Consider the following 12,537-nt stretch of genomic DNA (forward strand, 5'->3'; position numbering starts at 1 on the left):
ACTTCTCTTTTCTGGATCTATCTGCAAGTAGAACACGTTTCTGTTTCTCAGTACCAAGGAGTAGCCACATGAAAAAGAACTATTGCTTACATGTGTCGGAAATGTGAACTATCTATGTCCTTCTAAATCTCTGGAGCTCATGCATCCTAAATTAGCAACTAAACCTCAAACCATTCCTGAAGCCTAAATTACCAGCAACTGAAAACCAAAGATATAATCCAAACCTTATTGCTTCTTTATTTAACCTAATCAGATCCTTCAAATCTTTTCCTTGTCCCTAACCTAGACATTTGTTCACTCACAATATCTTTTAATCTTTCTTATATCCTGGCTATATCCACCACAAAAGAACTGACAGAAAAGGCTAAAAGACTAATTGTGTCATGGAGAAGAAAGCATGAATTTATGGCAAAAGCTGCAGGCTATTCTGCTTTATCCAGAAAATTGAGAGGCAAAGATAATGTAGATATGGGAAAATAATAAAATCCTCTTGGGTTTCTCTTCAACACAATCTACCAAATGTTTCCTTTCCTCCACAAATAGCTCCAGATAAATGCTCACACGGAAGAAGGGTTCCAGCTGCATTTGCTCAGCACTGCAGCCAAGTCAGGAAGCCCCACACTGGAGAGGTTGGCACTGGCTTCTTGCACATCAGCTGAACTGTGCCAGAAGTTCTTACTGCAGGTACAGGAATTCCTCTGCATGGAGCCATTGCAGGCACACCAGCCTCGGCGTCATGGGCTGTCTGAGCACCAGACACCATGCGCTGGTAATGGAGAGCTGATTTCCAGGTCTGCCTTTAAACTAGTAAGGAGATAAAAAAATGACCACGGTCTCTCTCTGTGAAAAGAAATCTGTGCTAGGTATCATTCCACCAGTAACAAGTTCCATGAATGCAGGGGTTTGGAGGAGGAGTGTGGCAAGTGCTGAAGTGGCCATCTCTGCTTGCAGAGCCACCTCTCAGCCTCATGACCATGATGTACAGTCATGCTCCTCTGGGAGAACCCCTGCCAGAACACAGCAGCATGAGCGGCCTGGGAGAGTCTTAGCAAACATTCCTTTGCCCAGCAGCTATGGAGGAGATACAGACTGAGATATGAACTACTGCCTAGCAGACAACAAACCTCTACATTTTGTGATTCTCAGATCCTATACTTTATTGCTGACTGGCAAATCTCAAAGCAGAGAGATCAGCTTCCAGAGGAGATCAGTGCCAATATTTCATGTGAAAATTGACAAAACTTAAATACAAAAGAATAACTTATCTGAAGGTATCCAGAAAACAAGTGATAGAGACAGCAATGGAATCACAGTCCTCTGACTCCCTGCTCCATTTTAGTTGTTGAGTCTATTGGCATTTTATGTGTTTATCAGTTTATCATCAGTTCCTTGTAGATCAGTTCAGTCTGATGCTTATGAGTTGTTTTATTTCAAACAAGCAAAAGAACATTTTCATCAAAGACTTTGATTTCTCAGTAAAAAACTTGCAAAGAGTTGTTGGTGGGCACTTTGCAAACCTATGAATTGGTGGAGTTTCAGACATTGCACGACTTATGTTTGCTTTCCATAGCTTTGCCACGTGTTGAAACAAACTAATCAAGCTACAGGGAAATCCACAGATTTAGTCATCTGCTAGACAAGAGGGTCATAAAAACACAAGCTCAATGACTGCACATTTTCCTTCAATGGCTAACTGCAAACACTGCAGCCACAATTACTGACTTATTCTCAAAGGAGGCACATCCTTTCCAGCCTGTCTGGGGTATTTAAGCATGAGAGAGCTTAAAATCCTCGTAAGCACCCAGGAATGTTTACCCCGTGTGATGAGGGGTGATGCAGATATCCTTGAGCTAAGTGCAAACAGCTCACAGACAGTGCAGAGCCCTCTGGACTTACCAGCCCTGTCCAAAGCCACACACTTGGGTTTGCATTGTGCTGCAACTCGGCTAATGATCCCTGTCGCTCAGGATGAGGATCATCAACTGAGTAAAGTCAGAAATCTGCGTGCTGATATTCAGACGTGCTATTAATTGCTTGGCAGTCTACTATAGGTCTTGTTTTGCAAATCATTGAATACTTCCAGCTTTTATTAATACCACTGCAAACTGACCACTCTGATCCTCTTCTGGGAACACGCAGAATAGAAGAACCTTTGCATTTCTGAAGCCTAACAAAAATTTTTTATTTTTCTTTACAAATCTTTCCAACACAATTAAATAATTCCAGTTTCTAGTATGCCATTTTCTGGAATGGAAGTCATAAGTCACAGTGTAAAAAGCTTCCTTCAATAAGCCACAAGATACTGAATGTATACTTCTCTATTCTTGCTATCACATGAACTTTTCTCATAGAGGGAACAGCTTAGGATTTTTCTCATCCTCCATAACTTTATCAGAATTTTGAAAAATGTTCCTATTCCAAGCTGGGGCAAACTGACAAACATTCCCTTTCTCCCTTTAAAAACATTCATATCAGATAAAGTTAAATCTTTAATATTCCCCTTTTCTGGAATTCAATGTAACACTAAGGTAACACCGAAACTAAGAATAACTTTCAATGAACAAGTGAAAATTCTAACTTTCAAAACATTCCAGGGAAAGGCCTACAAAAACAGAAATGCCTTTGCTACTCAAAAATACCCAAAAATGAATTTGGGTGATTTACTGAAAACAATATTGCTCTACAAGCAGTCTTTCTTTTGATGCATGAATTGTGTTACTTACAAAATAAGGTTATCTAGGGAATTTCTGCACCTGCTTTAGCTGAATTTTCTTCACCTTACTGAAGTCTGAGTAAAATGCAGTGAGAAGTAAGGAGGGGAATGATCACTGAGCAATACTTCATAGTGACAGCTTAGCCTTGCCCTTCCAGTGTGGCTGGAACAGGGGATAACATTCATCGCTCCCTGGAGGTTTTTCGCCATTACCAATGCACAGACAATCACTGCCCATCCTGCTGCTTCCCTGCAGGCCCACGTGCTTGGGGACAGCATGGATCCTACCCTTTTCTCCTCTGCCACGTGCAAGGTGCAGACACTACAGAGATTTTCATGTGAAGCCTCCCTACTATGAGCAGATTTAATCTGCAGTGTTGCCAAAGACTAAATGGCCCTAAGGAAGGGAAAAACCCATAAATATGACTTTTGTAAATACAGAACAAAACAGAACAGCCGCCTTTCCCTCAAACCAAACTCTAATTTGGAAGAAGTGCTAGAGAGACTATGAGACTCAGGGAAGGGAAAAGAGGTAGAGGCTGTGAGACATCTTTTCTTTCAACTCATAAAGCAACGCCATTCTGATCCTCAAAAGAGTTCGGAAAAAAAATTCTCTAGTAAGAGACAGAAAGTCAAGAGTAAGGTAAATACAGAGCATAACATTTTTTAAAAGAAAAAATGGTTGCTGTACAAGCTCAGTTAGGAAGAATGGTTTTTTTCTCCTTCAGTTTTGGTCTGTCTTTAATCTTCCAATTCCTCCTGACCCTTAATAAATAATTAACCAGCTGTTGAGGCAGGCTCTATGTGATACAGTCATACATCAAACTTAATAGGAAAATCAAAGTTTACTTAAGTACAGGAGGCATTGAGAGAGATCACAGTACAGCAGCAAGAAGGCATTTCAGTAACATACCCTTTTCACACAGTGAAAAGGTCTTATAAATTATTTTAGTTGCACATTTATTTTAATATCATTCTTGTCCAGAAGATTTACAATAGTGCTTGAAAATTTCTCATGCAGACATAATTTATTTAAAATAAGATATTGCTAGTAATTAAAATTTATAGTGTAACATAACATTAAATGCTTTGGTTTTCTATGGCGCCTTTCATCTGAAAATTTCAAAGCAGTTCCAAGCAGTACTGTACATCAAACGGAATTCAAGTTGATTACATACTAGGAAATCTCTTCAGAGGAAACTGAGGCAAACAGGCAATCATCTAATTTCAAAAACAACTGGATGTAGCTTGATGCCTCACTCTGGGGTGCTTTATCTGATTTTTAAGGGGATGATTTTTCAGTGTTTAGCATAAACAGGCCCTTTCAAGACGGCTGCAAAATTGGTCTCCTAAATTAATTCCTCCCCCAGATGCAGACCCACACAAGTGGCCCTTTTAAGCCCAAAACCAAACTCAGTGTTTCTGACTCCCTGACTAAACAGGTATTGGGCCATATGTAGGTTGCCTGCCACAACAGCTGAAAAGTCCGAGAGATTCATGAGTAATTCAGACCACATATTCCCAAGAGCTCCCTTCAGTCAGTGAAGAGGAGTGATGGCTGTTTCCAGACCTCCTGCTTAGATGCTGTGACTACATTTCTCCACTGTTTCTATAAAGAGCCATGGAGTGTGCCTAAATCCATCCCATGAGCTGGGCTGCATCAGAATACAGCCCAGTAGGTCATAAGGCAGTTTGTCACTTTCTTTAAAAACATTTTAATTGAAATAATTCAATCTCTCTGTAGAAGGATTTATGGAGGTTTGTTTCCTATAGATCTGTCTCTGATGGCCCTACATTACCACACTGCAGTAGCTCCCAGCTCCTCCTATGCATTTCTGCTAGCACTTCCCAGATTGAAGTATCTCCACTTTCTCCCTTCTGTCTCCCCTGAGCTTGCACAGCTCTTCCTCACATCCCCAAGTTACTGAGCAAGATGATGCGGCTGGTTTGCAGCCTGTGCCTGGGATGGACCTGTTGGCTCACTCATGCTGCCTGGCCAGCTGTGAGGACAGCCAGCACAGGTCCCTGCTGAGCTCTCCCCCCGCCTCTCTGAGCCACTCTTCCGCAGAGCTGTCCTTTACACAGACACAAGTTTGACAAAGCTTTTAGGAAATTATTACCTTCAAGACATTTACCTTCCTGTCAGACAGGTCTTAAACTGATTAGGAATCTGTCTGATGGATAGGCAGGGCAATTGCACAAGGCACAACTCATAAGGAAACCGGGGTAAGAAAACCAACCAAGCTCTCTAAGGAGAAAAGACAGCTGAAGTTGCAACATTCTCAGTTCTCCTTGGGTTTATTATAACAAAAAAAAAAAGGAAAAAAACAACACCCTGCATTCTCTGGCACGCTAGAGATGGATAGTGCTGGTTATGTGGTTTCTCATTTACACAAAATAAATAAAAGGGCCGCTCAGAGGTTGGCTGGGGCTATGCCCCCACAGCATCATGTAGGCAAAGGGAGCTGCCTTTGCCCATGTGCCAGAACACGTAAAAGCAACACAGGCAGTGATATGCCTGAAGCAATCAGCCCTGATGGGGGACAGCATGTATTTGCTCAGCTCAACCAGTTGCAGTGACCTTGTCTGCTGACTTGGAGCACAGGGAAAGAAAGATCTTGTCTGCATAGAGAATGGGTGCACCAGGCTCCCACCTGCCTGCAGAATGAGATGCAGATAGACATGCAAGTCTTCTGTCTGACTCTGCTCAGTGGCACAGACTAGAATATGAGAAGGGGGACGGGAGAGAAGAAAGAAAATTCATTATGGGAAATGAATGAAGAAAGTCCTGCCCAAAAGCAGTTCTAAATAAGTATCAAGTTATAGAGTTCATTAGGACAACGTGGCCAGCAATAATCTACAACTTCAACTTCTGGAGACGTGAGCACTGGGTCTGAGTGTATTATGTCTCTGGTCTTCAGTAGGATTCTGAACAAAACCATTTTACTCACAGGTCGTCAACTTTTTAAAGGTTCTGAGAAACACACGTATTAATTTTTATACAAATAAAAACAAACAAAACACAACAGGGCTTCCCTGAGATGAATACAAAATGCTAAGTATGATTAGCAAGCTGTAAATACCTCTAAGATAACTGTAGCACTGGGGTGCTGCTCTCTGGCTGCATAAATGTCACAGCAAGGTCCACAAATGCTTACTATTACAAAAACCCATGCTGTCACTAATTCACAATGAAAACACAGAAAAAAGATGTTTCAAGTTAACATCCCTCAGATCTCCAAATGAATGTCTGTGAATGATTTTTTTTTTCTGTCTAGGCCATTTGGCTTTTTATGCAGAGACTGGGCTTGTTTTCACATTTTTTTTTCTTCTGTTCCACATTTTGCCCACTTATGTGGAAAAGGGCGAAGTGGGGGTGTATTTCAGAATATGTTTTCAAATATCTAGGCAAAAAACTAGACACATTTACCTAGATCAGATAGAATGGCTCATTACTGGCACGGATTAAAAGCAGCTTTTCTGGTTATGAGCTTCAGGTACACTCTACAGCATGCAGATAAAAATACATATCATCAAACTTCTTTAGTCTAGGAGTTGTATCTTTCCTTTCCAATAGAGGGGGATTTAAAATATTTTAACTTTAAAAATGTGTGATATCTTATATTTTGTGTGTTCAGTATGCACATATGCTAACTGAAGGAAAACGTCTTATTCAATGGAAGCTTGCAGGAAAGGTGTTAAATCTCAGTTTCTCCATAAATGAGAAATATTTTCCAGTCATTATGTCTCTTTCTTAACTTGGCATATATACAACTAGTCTGTGCTTTGATGTGCTCATTTTGGACTCAGAATGCTGTTTGTACAAAGAGCAAAGCATTAAATAAGCCACTAAAAGGGGCAGAACTGTAACTTTTAGGCTGGGGAAAAAGAGCAGTGTATTTCTCCATTCTGCCAATATGAATAAAACTTCACATCTTTGCATTTTGCTGTATTTATCTCAAATTCACCACTGTTCACTTAAGAAAGAGAAAATGTAAAATAATTTTGAGCGCATTTTATTGCTAGCTCTGTTTCTTAATACATCTTTGTCTGGAGAGGTCTTGCAGAAGTACTATAGAGAAAAACATGTCAAGGGTAGATTTCACATAAATAACAAGCCCCATAGCACCAAAAAGCATACAGTTGAAGAAACCTGAAAATCTAAACCAATTGTGGTTGTGTGGTTTTCATGACTGACATCAGACTTCAAGGTTTGAAAAGACCATGAATATTAATTACCTGTGACCCTGGAACTCTCAAACTGATTCATCTATGTTAGCTGGTGCTTCATAACAGATCTGAGAACAGGAAAGTGATATCTGTTTCTGGCATGTGACAGGGAGGAAGCTCTGCTGGAGTCTTATCAACAAGTAAATTAGAGAAACAGAAGTTCTCGCTCTGACTTTGATGAGAATGAAGAAAGCTTGGGAAAATCAGAAAACCTTATTCCTCAGAAACAAACAGTGACAAGGCAGTTAGTATAGAGTCCTCACAGAAGTTAGCTTGTAAAGCCTTAATGGGAGAATTGAACTCAATTTCAAAAAGGTTGGTCCAATTCCTGTCTTTGCTGGCTGCACAGAATTCTGAATACAGGACTCTTAAGATTACACATGAATAGCTGAGATCAGTCACACAGTATAAAACATTTAGAATGTCTAGATATCTACAAGCCAATCATGAAACCTATCAGGCTAATTATAAACTGCTGGTCTCAGGCAATTACTTCCATAACAGGTGCATGAAATATTTCCAAGCACTGACTGGATTGTTTATCTTTCCCTTGGGTTATGCAATCTTGCCCTATTTACAATAATGCAGGTGCAAACCTCTTCATTCACAGCATTTATTTCCTTCTGCAGGCCGAGGCCAAATTTATCTTTCTTAAAAATAGGAAAACAAAAATGTCTGAAGGACAAATAACATTCAGCATGAAAGAAGCTGGATTGATATGTGCAGTTGGAGAAACAGCGTATGTCTCTAACTGTTGCTGATTTTTGAGTTAAATGTTAACTGCTACAGGAAAATCGTATTGGGTGTCATTCGCTGTCCTGTATACCCAGGACACCTTTAAAAACCTGCCTCTTTCATGCTGAAATGTCCCAAGGCACAGAAGGACAAAATGAAGGGGATCAAGAACAACATATATGTTTTGCAGTAGAATTTATCACTTAAGAAAATTGCAACTCTTTGCAAGGACAGTGTTTATAACACATAAGAGCCAAGGGCATGTTTCACCTGCTGCTGAGATAATGTGGCAACATCATCTCTGGATATAGAGGAGGCTATGAAAGAGCTTTGTCACAATGTGGGCAGAATGATCATGGGTTTGTACCTGCCTTGCTGGTCCTCTTCCTGGAAGACAAAATACATCTCCCCAAATAACAGCCTCCTAAATCAGAAGTTTATCCATGCTGTCTGTTAAGATAGGACACAGGACAGACTTTATTTCTTCTGGAAAACTAGGAAGGCTACAGATAATGTCTAATGAACATTGCAGAGGGAGGTGAACAAGCTGTAAGAATTAAGCTGCTCTCTTCCTGCTCATGTCAGTAGAGAAACACTCTAAAGCAAGGATCATTGTTAGCTCCACTGTTGAAAATGATAATACAAAAAAAATTCCAACAATTTAGAAACCATGCCAGTCCCAAGCAACATTCCTTTTCCCCTGGGCAACTTTGACAGAGGTGACAGTACAACTGCTCTTGATCTCCTGCCTGCTGTAAACCAAGCAAAGGAGGATCTGTTCACAAGAGTAGAGGAACATGTATTATTTGCAATTTAAAAGGGGCCTGCCTCCCATTTTAAGAAAAGTATCTCTGAGAGGAGCCAGTGAGATTGACAAAGAAAACCATCATAGGAACAAACCCATGTGGCAACACTTCTTTGTCACAATGAAATCCCACAAGGGACCAAGCAATGCCTGGGGCTCGCAGCCTATGCTTCACTTAACCACATCTGAAACTACCAAAGTGAAAACAACTCCCAAAGACAGACAGATCTGGAGGCAGAAAGAGAAAATGAGGACATCACAATATGCTTTCAGAACTTTTGATAAAGAAACAAAATCAGAAATTCATCTGTTTGCACACATACTTAGTAAGCTAAAATATCTGCTCACTCTTCCAGCCTTGCCTCAGATAAGCATGGACACTCTGTCAGAGAAGAAACGGGAAACTGCTTTCACTGGGCCTTTTTTAAGGCCTGTGGTAGGAACAGAGTAGCAATGTGGCTCTCAGAGAACACTATACATGTGTATACAATGCTCTGTGATGTATAGAAAGGTCAGGCTGGCTCTTCTTAGAAAGGGACCAAGAAAATGAAGACTGGATTAAGCAGAGCTCTTCTCCCTGCCCTTTTTATATTCACACAGAAGTTCACAAACATCAAGTCCCAAGTAATGCCAGCAGGATATTTTAATAGTAGTACTTCATCACAAATGCTTTTTCAGAGCCTGCTCTTGTATTTATGTTTAGGTCATCTCTTCCTTTTCACAACCTACTTCTCCACCTCTTCCCAGAATTAGCAATATTTGTATGTACTCCAGTCTAAACTGGGAGCTTTTGTTTTGCTTTTCCATTTTTTCATTGCTCTGAAACAATTGTTCAGTTCTGCTTAAAATGTTCTTACCATTCCAGGTGATTTTCAACGAAGGCAGACATGGGGCTGATCTGTACAGTGTAAGTGTCGTTGGCAGAATACTCAAACAGCCCATAATAGGGATTGAAGAGCTCCTGAGACAGAAGGAAAAAGAATTCTCGGGAGGGGCCACTGTAGTCCAACCTGGAAAGAAAAAGGTAGGAAAGATAAAATGAGGCTCCTTACCATTTGAGTGGATTTCCTGATTCGCCTACATTGGCTGCTGCCTTAGTACAGCGACCTGTGTAGTCAAGTGTTCCTAACATGATTTATCTCTCCTCTCAAAACTCGATTCTGAGTTCTGAACAAGTTGCCATGCCAAAACTTCATCAATATCCAGGCTGATCTGGGAGGAATCATAACTGGGACATATGCCTTAAGTAGTTTACTTTCCTTTGTTCCAAAAAGCTCAGCAAACTGGAGGTACAAGGCTCAGCCTTGCCTCAGCTGGCTGGCCAGCAGAGGGGTAACTTCCTAGTGAGTGGGTTTGAACTGCCTGTGAACACCTGGGTTCACAGACCAGAAAGCCTGGGCTAAAGCAGAGATTGCTCTGATCCTCCTACACCGAGATGTATCCAAATCTAGACCCAAGGATGTTTTTTTAGCTATGTAAACCATAAAGAACAAGACCAAGTCCCAGCAGAATTGTGTCTCTTAAGACAGAATGGTGATTCTTTGCTTCTTCCATCTAAGCCCTTACAGTTTTGTTATTTTCACGTGGTACACCTTAAATTGAGCTTTGCTGTTGTATGAATTTGCTACGTAGAGAACCTCTTTTTTTCCTTTGAATTTTTTACACTCAACAAAAGGAAAACAAGACTAAAAATTTTTCCTGAATGCATTAAATGAAAACTGTGGCAGATTTATTAAAAACAGATCATTCTCTAATAATGGTGAGTAGGTTTTTTCAATCTGAAATAAACCTACATATAGCAATATGAAGAAATGATCTCTAGCCATCTATCATGTGTGCCAAAAGATTTTCTGAGGTGGACACTATTCCTTCTACTTAACAATTGTAAAGTAAGTAGAAAGCTCTGCAACCGGATCAGAATGGTCTGTACTATGAAGTTAAAGAAGCATAAGTGAAAGGGGTTGAATGACTGATTTGTGCAACTAGAAAGATGGCAAAGGGTAGATGGGACCATCCTCCTGTGTTTTATGTCTGGAGATTCAGTACTCTCTTTGAGGAGCTTTAGCTCTAGGATAATGTGATGACACAAAAGCCATGCCTGTACAAGAGGATAGTAACAAACTCACATGACCCACTAGTGCCAGCCATGACCAGGTCTGGCTCTAGGGACATCAAAGCACTGGGTTAAGCCTGATAATGGCTGGAGTAAAGAACTACAAGCAAGATGTATCTATGTTCAAAAACCTCCAACAGGAGACTAGCTATTGCATTTCTGGGCAACACACTAACTCATCATAAAGCCCTTGTAGTTCATTTTCAACAGCCTTTTTCGTTGAATGATGGGAAGCTGTGCTCATATAGCATCATGTGGCCATACAGCATCAACTCTTCAGTAGGGAACTGGCATCTTGGAGTCCTTCCAGCAGAATGTATATTAGCATTAAGCAGCAGAAACCCTAGAGGAATGTATCTTCAGATGTAAATGAATCAGTGAAGAATGAATGCATTTGCACATCAAATTGGTTTGTAATTTCTCCTGAGGACACCATGCCACACAGAAAACAAAATGACTTTGGCAGTATTAGCATTCCAGAACGCTATTCCAAAAACACAAACTGAAGTGTGCTACACGTTTATGCTTTACTTGCAGGCCAGAGGCAAGATCAGCTGTGAAAGATGACCTCTGCTACCCAGTACTGAATCCATAGAGAATAAAAAGTAAGAGTGAAAAAACCCTGATACTGAGGTCACCGAGTGACTCTCTTTGAGACTCTTTGAAACTTCTGTTTCCCACTGTACGTAACCTGTCCTGAGACAAGGGACAAACACCCTTCACTTGCCATGACACCTCAGAGCTGATTGTCAGCAGTTGTTGGACATATTGAGAGTTGCCTCAGGTACTGTCTGATACCTTTGGAACTGAAATCCTACACACATGGTTTTTGAAAAAAAAAAGAAATTTTACATGCAAAGCTACTGAAATGCAGCTTCATGCCTTTGTCATATGGCATCCTGGAAACACACACATAATGGTCTTTCCATTATAAAAGCTTGTGGATTAAGCCTCCATTACAACATAGCTCTTGAGGTGAGCCAGGGTGGCTTTGAAAGGTTGTGCTTACATTTGAAAACAAAAGGTCAGGGGTTGACTTTCATCATACAAAAATGGCTCATGGATTTTAAGCATTGTAGAAAGCTTCCTGAGAAAAGGCCTTCTCAAGAAACTTGTACTGCTTTCAGATTCCAACTGCAAGAATTAAATTTTAAGGACTAAAAGCATTAATGTTTCTCACTTAAGATGAAAACAAGAAATCCTGATACAACAAATATGTAGATAACAAATCCACATTAGCTAGCATGCAAAACAAAAATTTTTAAAGCAAAACCAGATCTATTGTGAAGAGTTAGAGTAACAAACTGGATAAAGGTCTGATCTCTAACTATAGCCCTCAGACCGATTCAGTGTGTAAATATTGGCCTGGAGTTGAGTTTTCTCTTCCAGCCTGTCAAAAAATCTACAGCAAACAAGATGACAATAGATTTAACCACTTAAACTGTCACTTTGAGACATCTAGATAGAAGGTGTTATATGAAAATGAAGCATTATTGTTCTTGTTATTTTTAACAAATGTTTGAGTTGATTAAGATGAATCACTTACTCAGAGGTAAAAGAAAACCAAAGAAACATTACATAATAAGAGAGGCTCAGCCTTAGTCAACTTGGTGTTTTGCAACATAGCAGCTACTTCAGAACTGAGAGCATTCTGTGGTTCCTACCCTTCCTCGCCGACAAATGTGACGTAGAGTTTGTTCCGCTGGAGCTCCTTGCGTGAATACGCCATTACCTGGTTGAAGGTGCCTTCCAGCAAGTGGTCACGCCGTATAATTAACCTGCAAAGGAAATAAAGATCTGATGATTGAGTCCTGTGTGAGCTTGTGAGGCTGAAGGTAAACAACGGCTGTAAAGAGAGACATTTGTTCCCAGAGAACTTAATAAAATGGCATCTGCTGGTGCCCATGATATTGACCATTACAGATTTCCATTGGCTTTCCT

General features: G+C 40.4%; 1 protein-coding gene across 2 annotated transcripts in view; it reads right to left on the bottom strand.

The window, feature by feature from the left end:
* Positions 1-12,537, bottom strand: part of HECW1 (HECT, C2 and WW domain containing E3 ubiquitin protein ligase 1) — a 250,387-nt gene that overhangs the window by 21,941 nt on the left and 215,909 nt on the right. For both annotated transcript variants that reach the window (XM_041466427.1, XM_041466428.1), the window contains 2 exons: positions 12,261-12,374; positions 9,341-9,493 (listed from right to left, as the gene is read on the bottom strand). In XM_041466427.1, the coding sequence (XP_041322361.1) occupies positions 9,341-9,493; positions 12,261-12,374 (267 nt within the window). The remainder of the gene's footprint in view (positions 1-9,340; positions 9,494-12,260; positions 12,375-12,537) is intronic.

The sequence above is a fragment of the Pyrgilauda ruficollis genome, unplaced genomic scaffold (assembly GCF_017590135.1).
Source record: "Pyrgilauda ruficollis isolate IOZ18807 unplaced genomic scaffold, ASM1759013v1 scaffold2, whole genome shotgun sequence".
NCBI classification, from domain to species: Eukaryota; Metazoa; Chordata; class Aves; order Passeriformes; family Passeridae; genus Pyrgilauda; species Pyrgilauda ruficollis.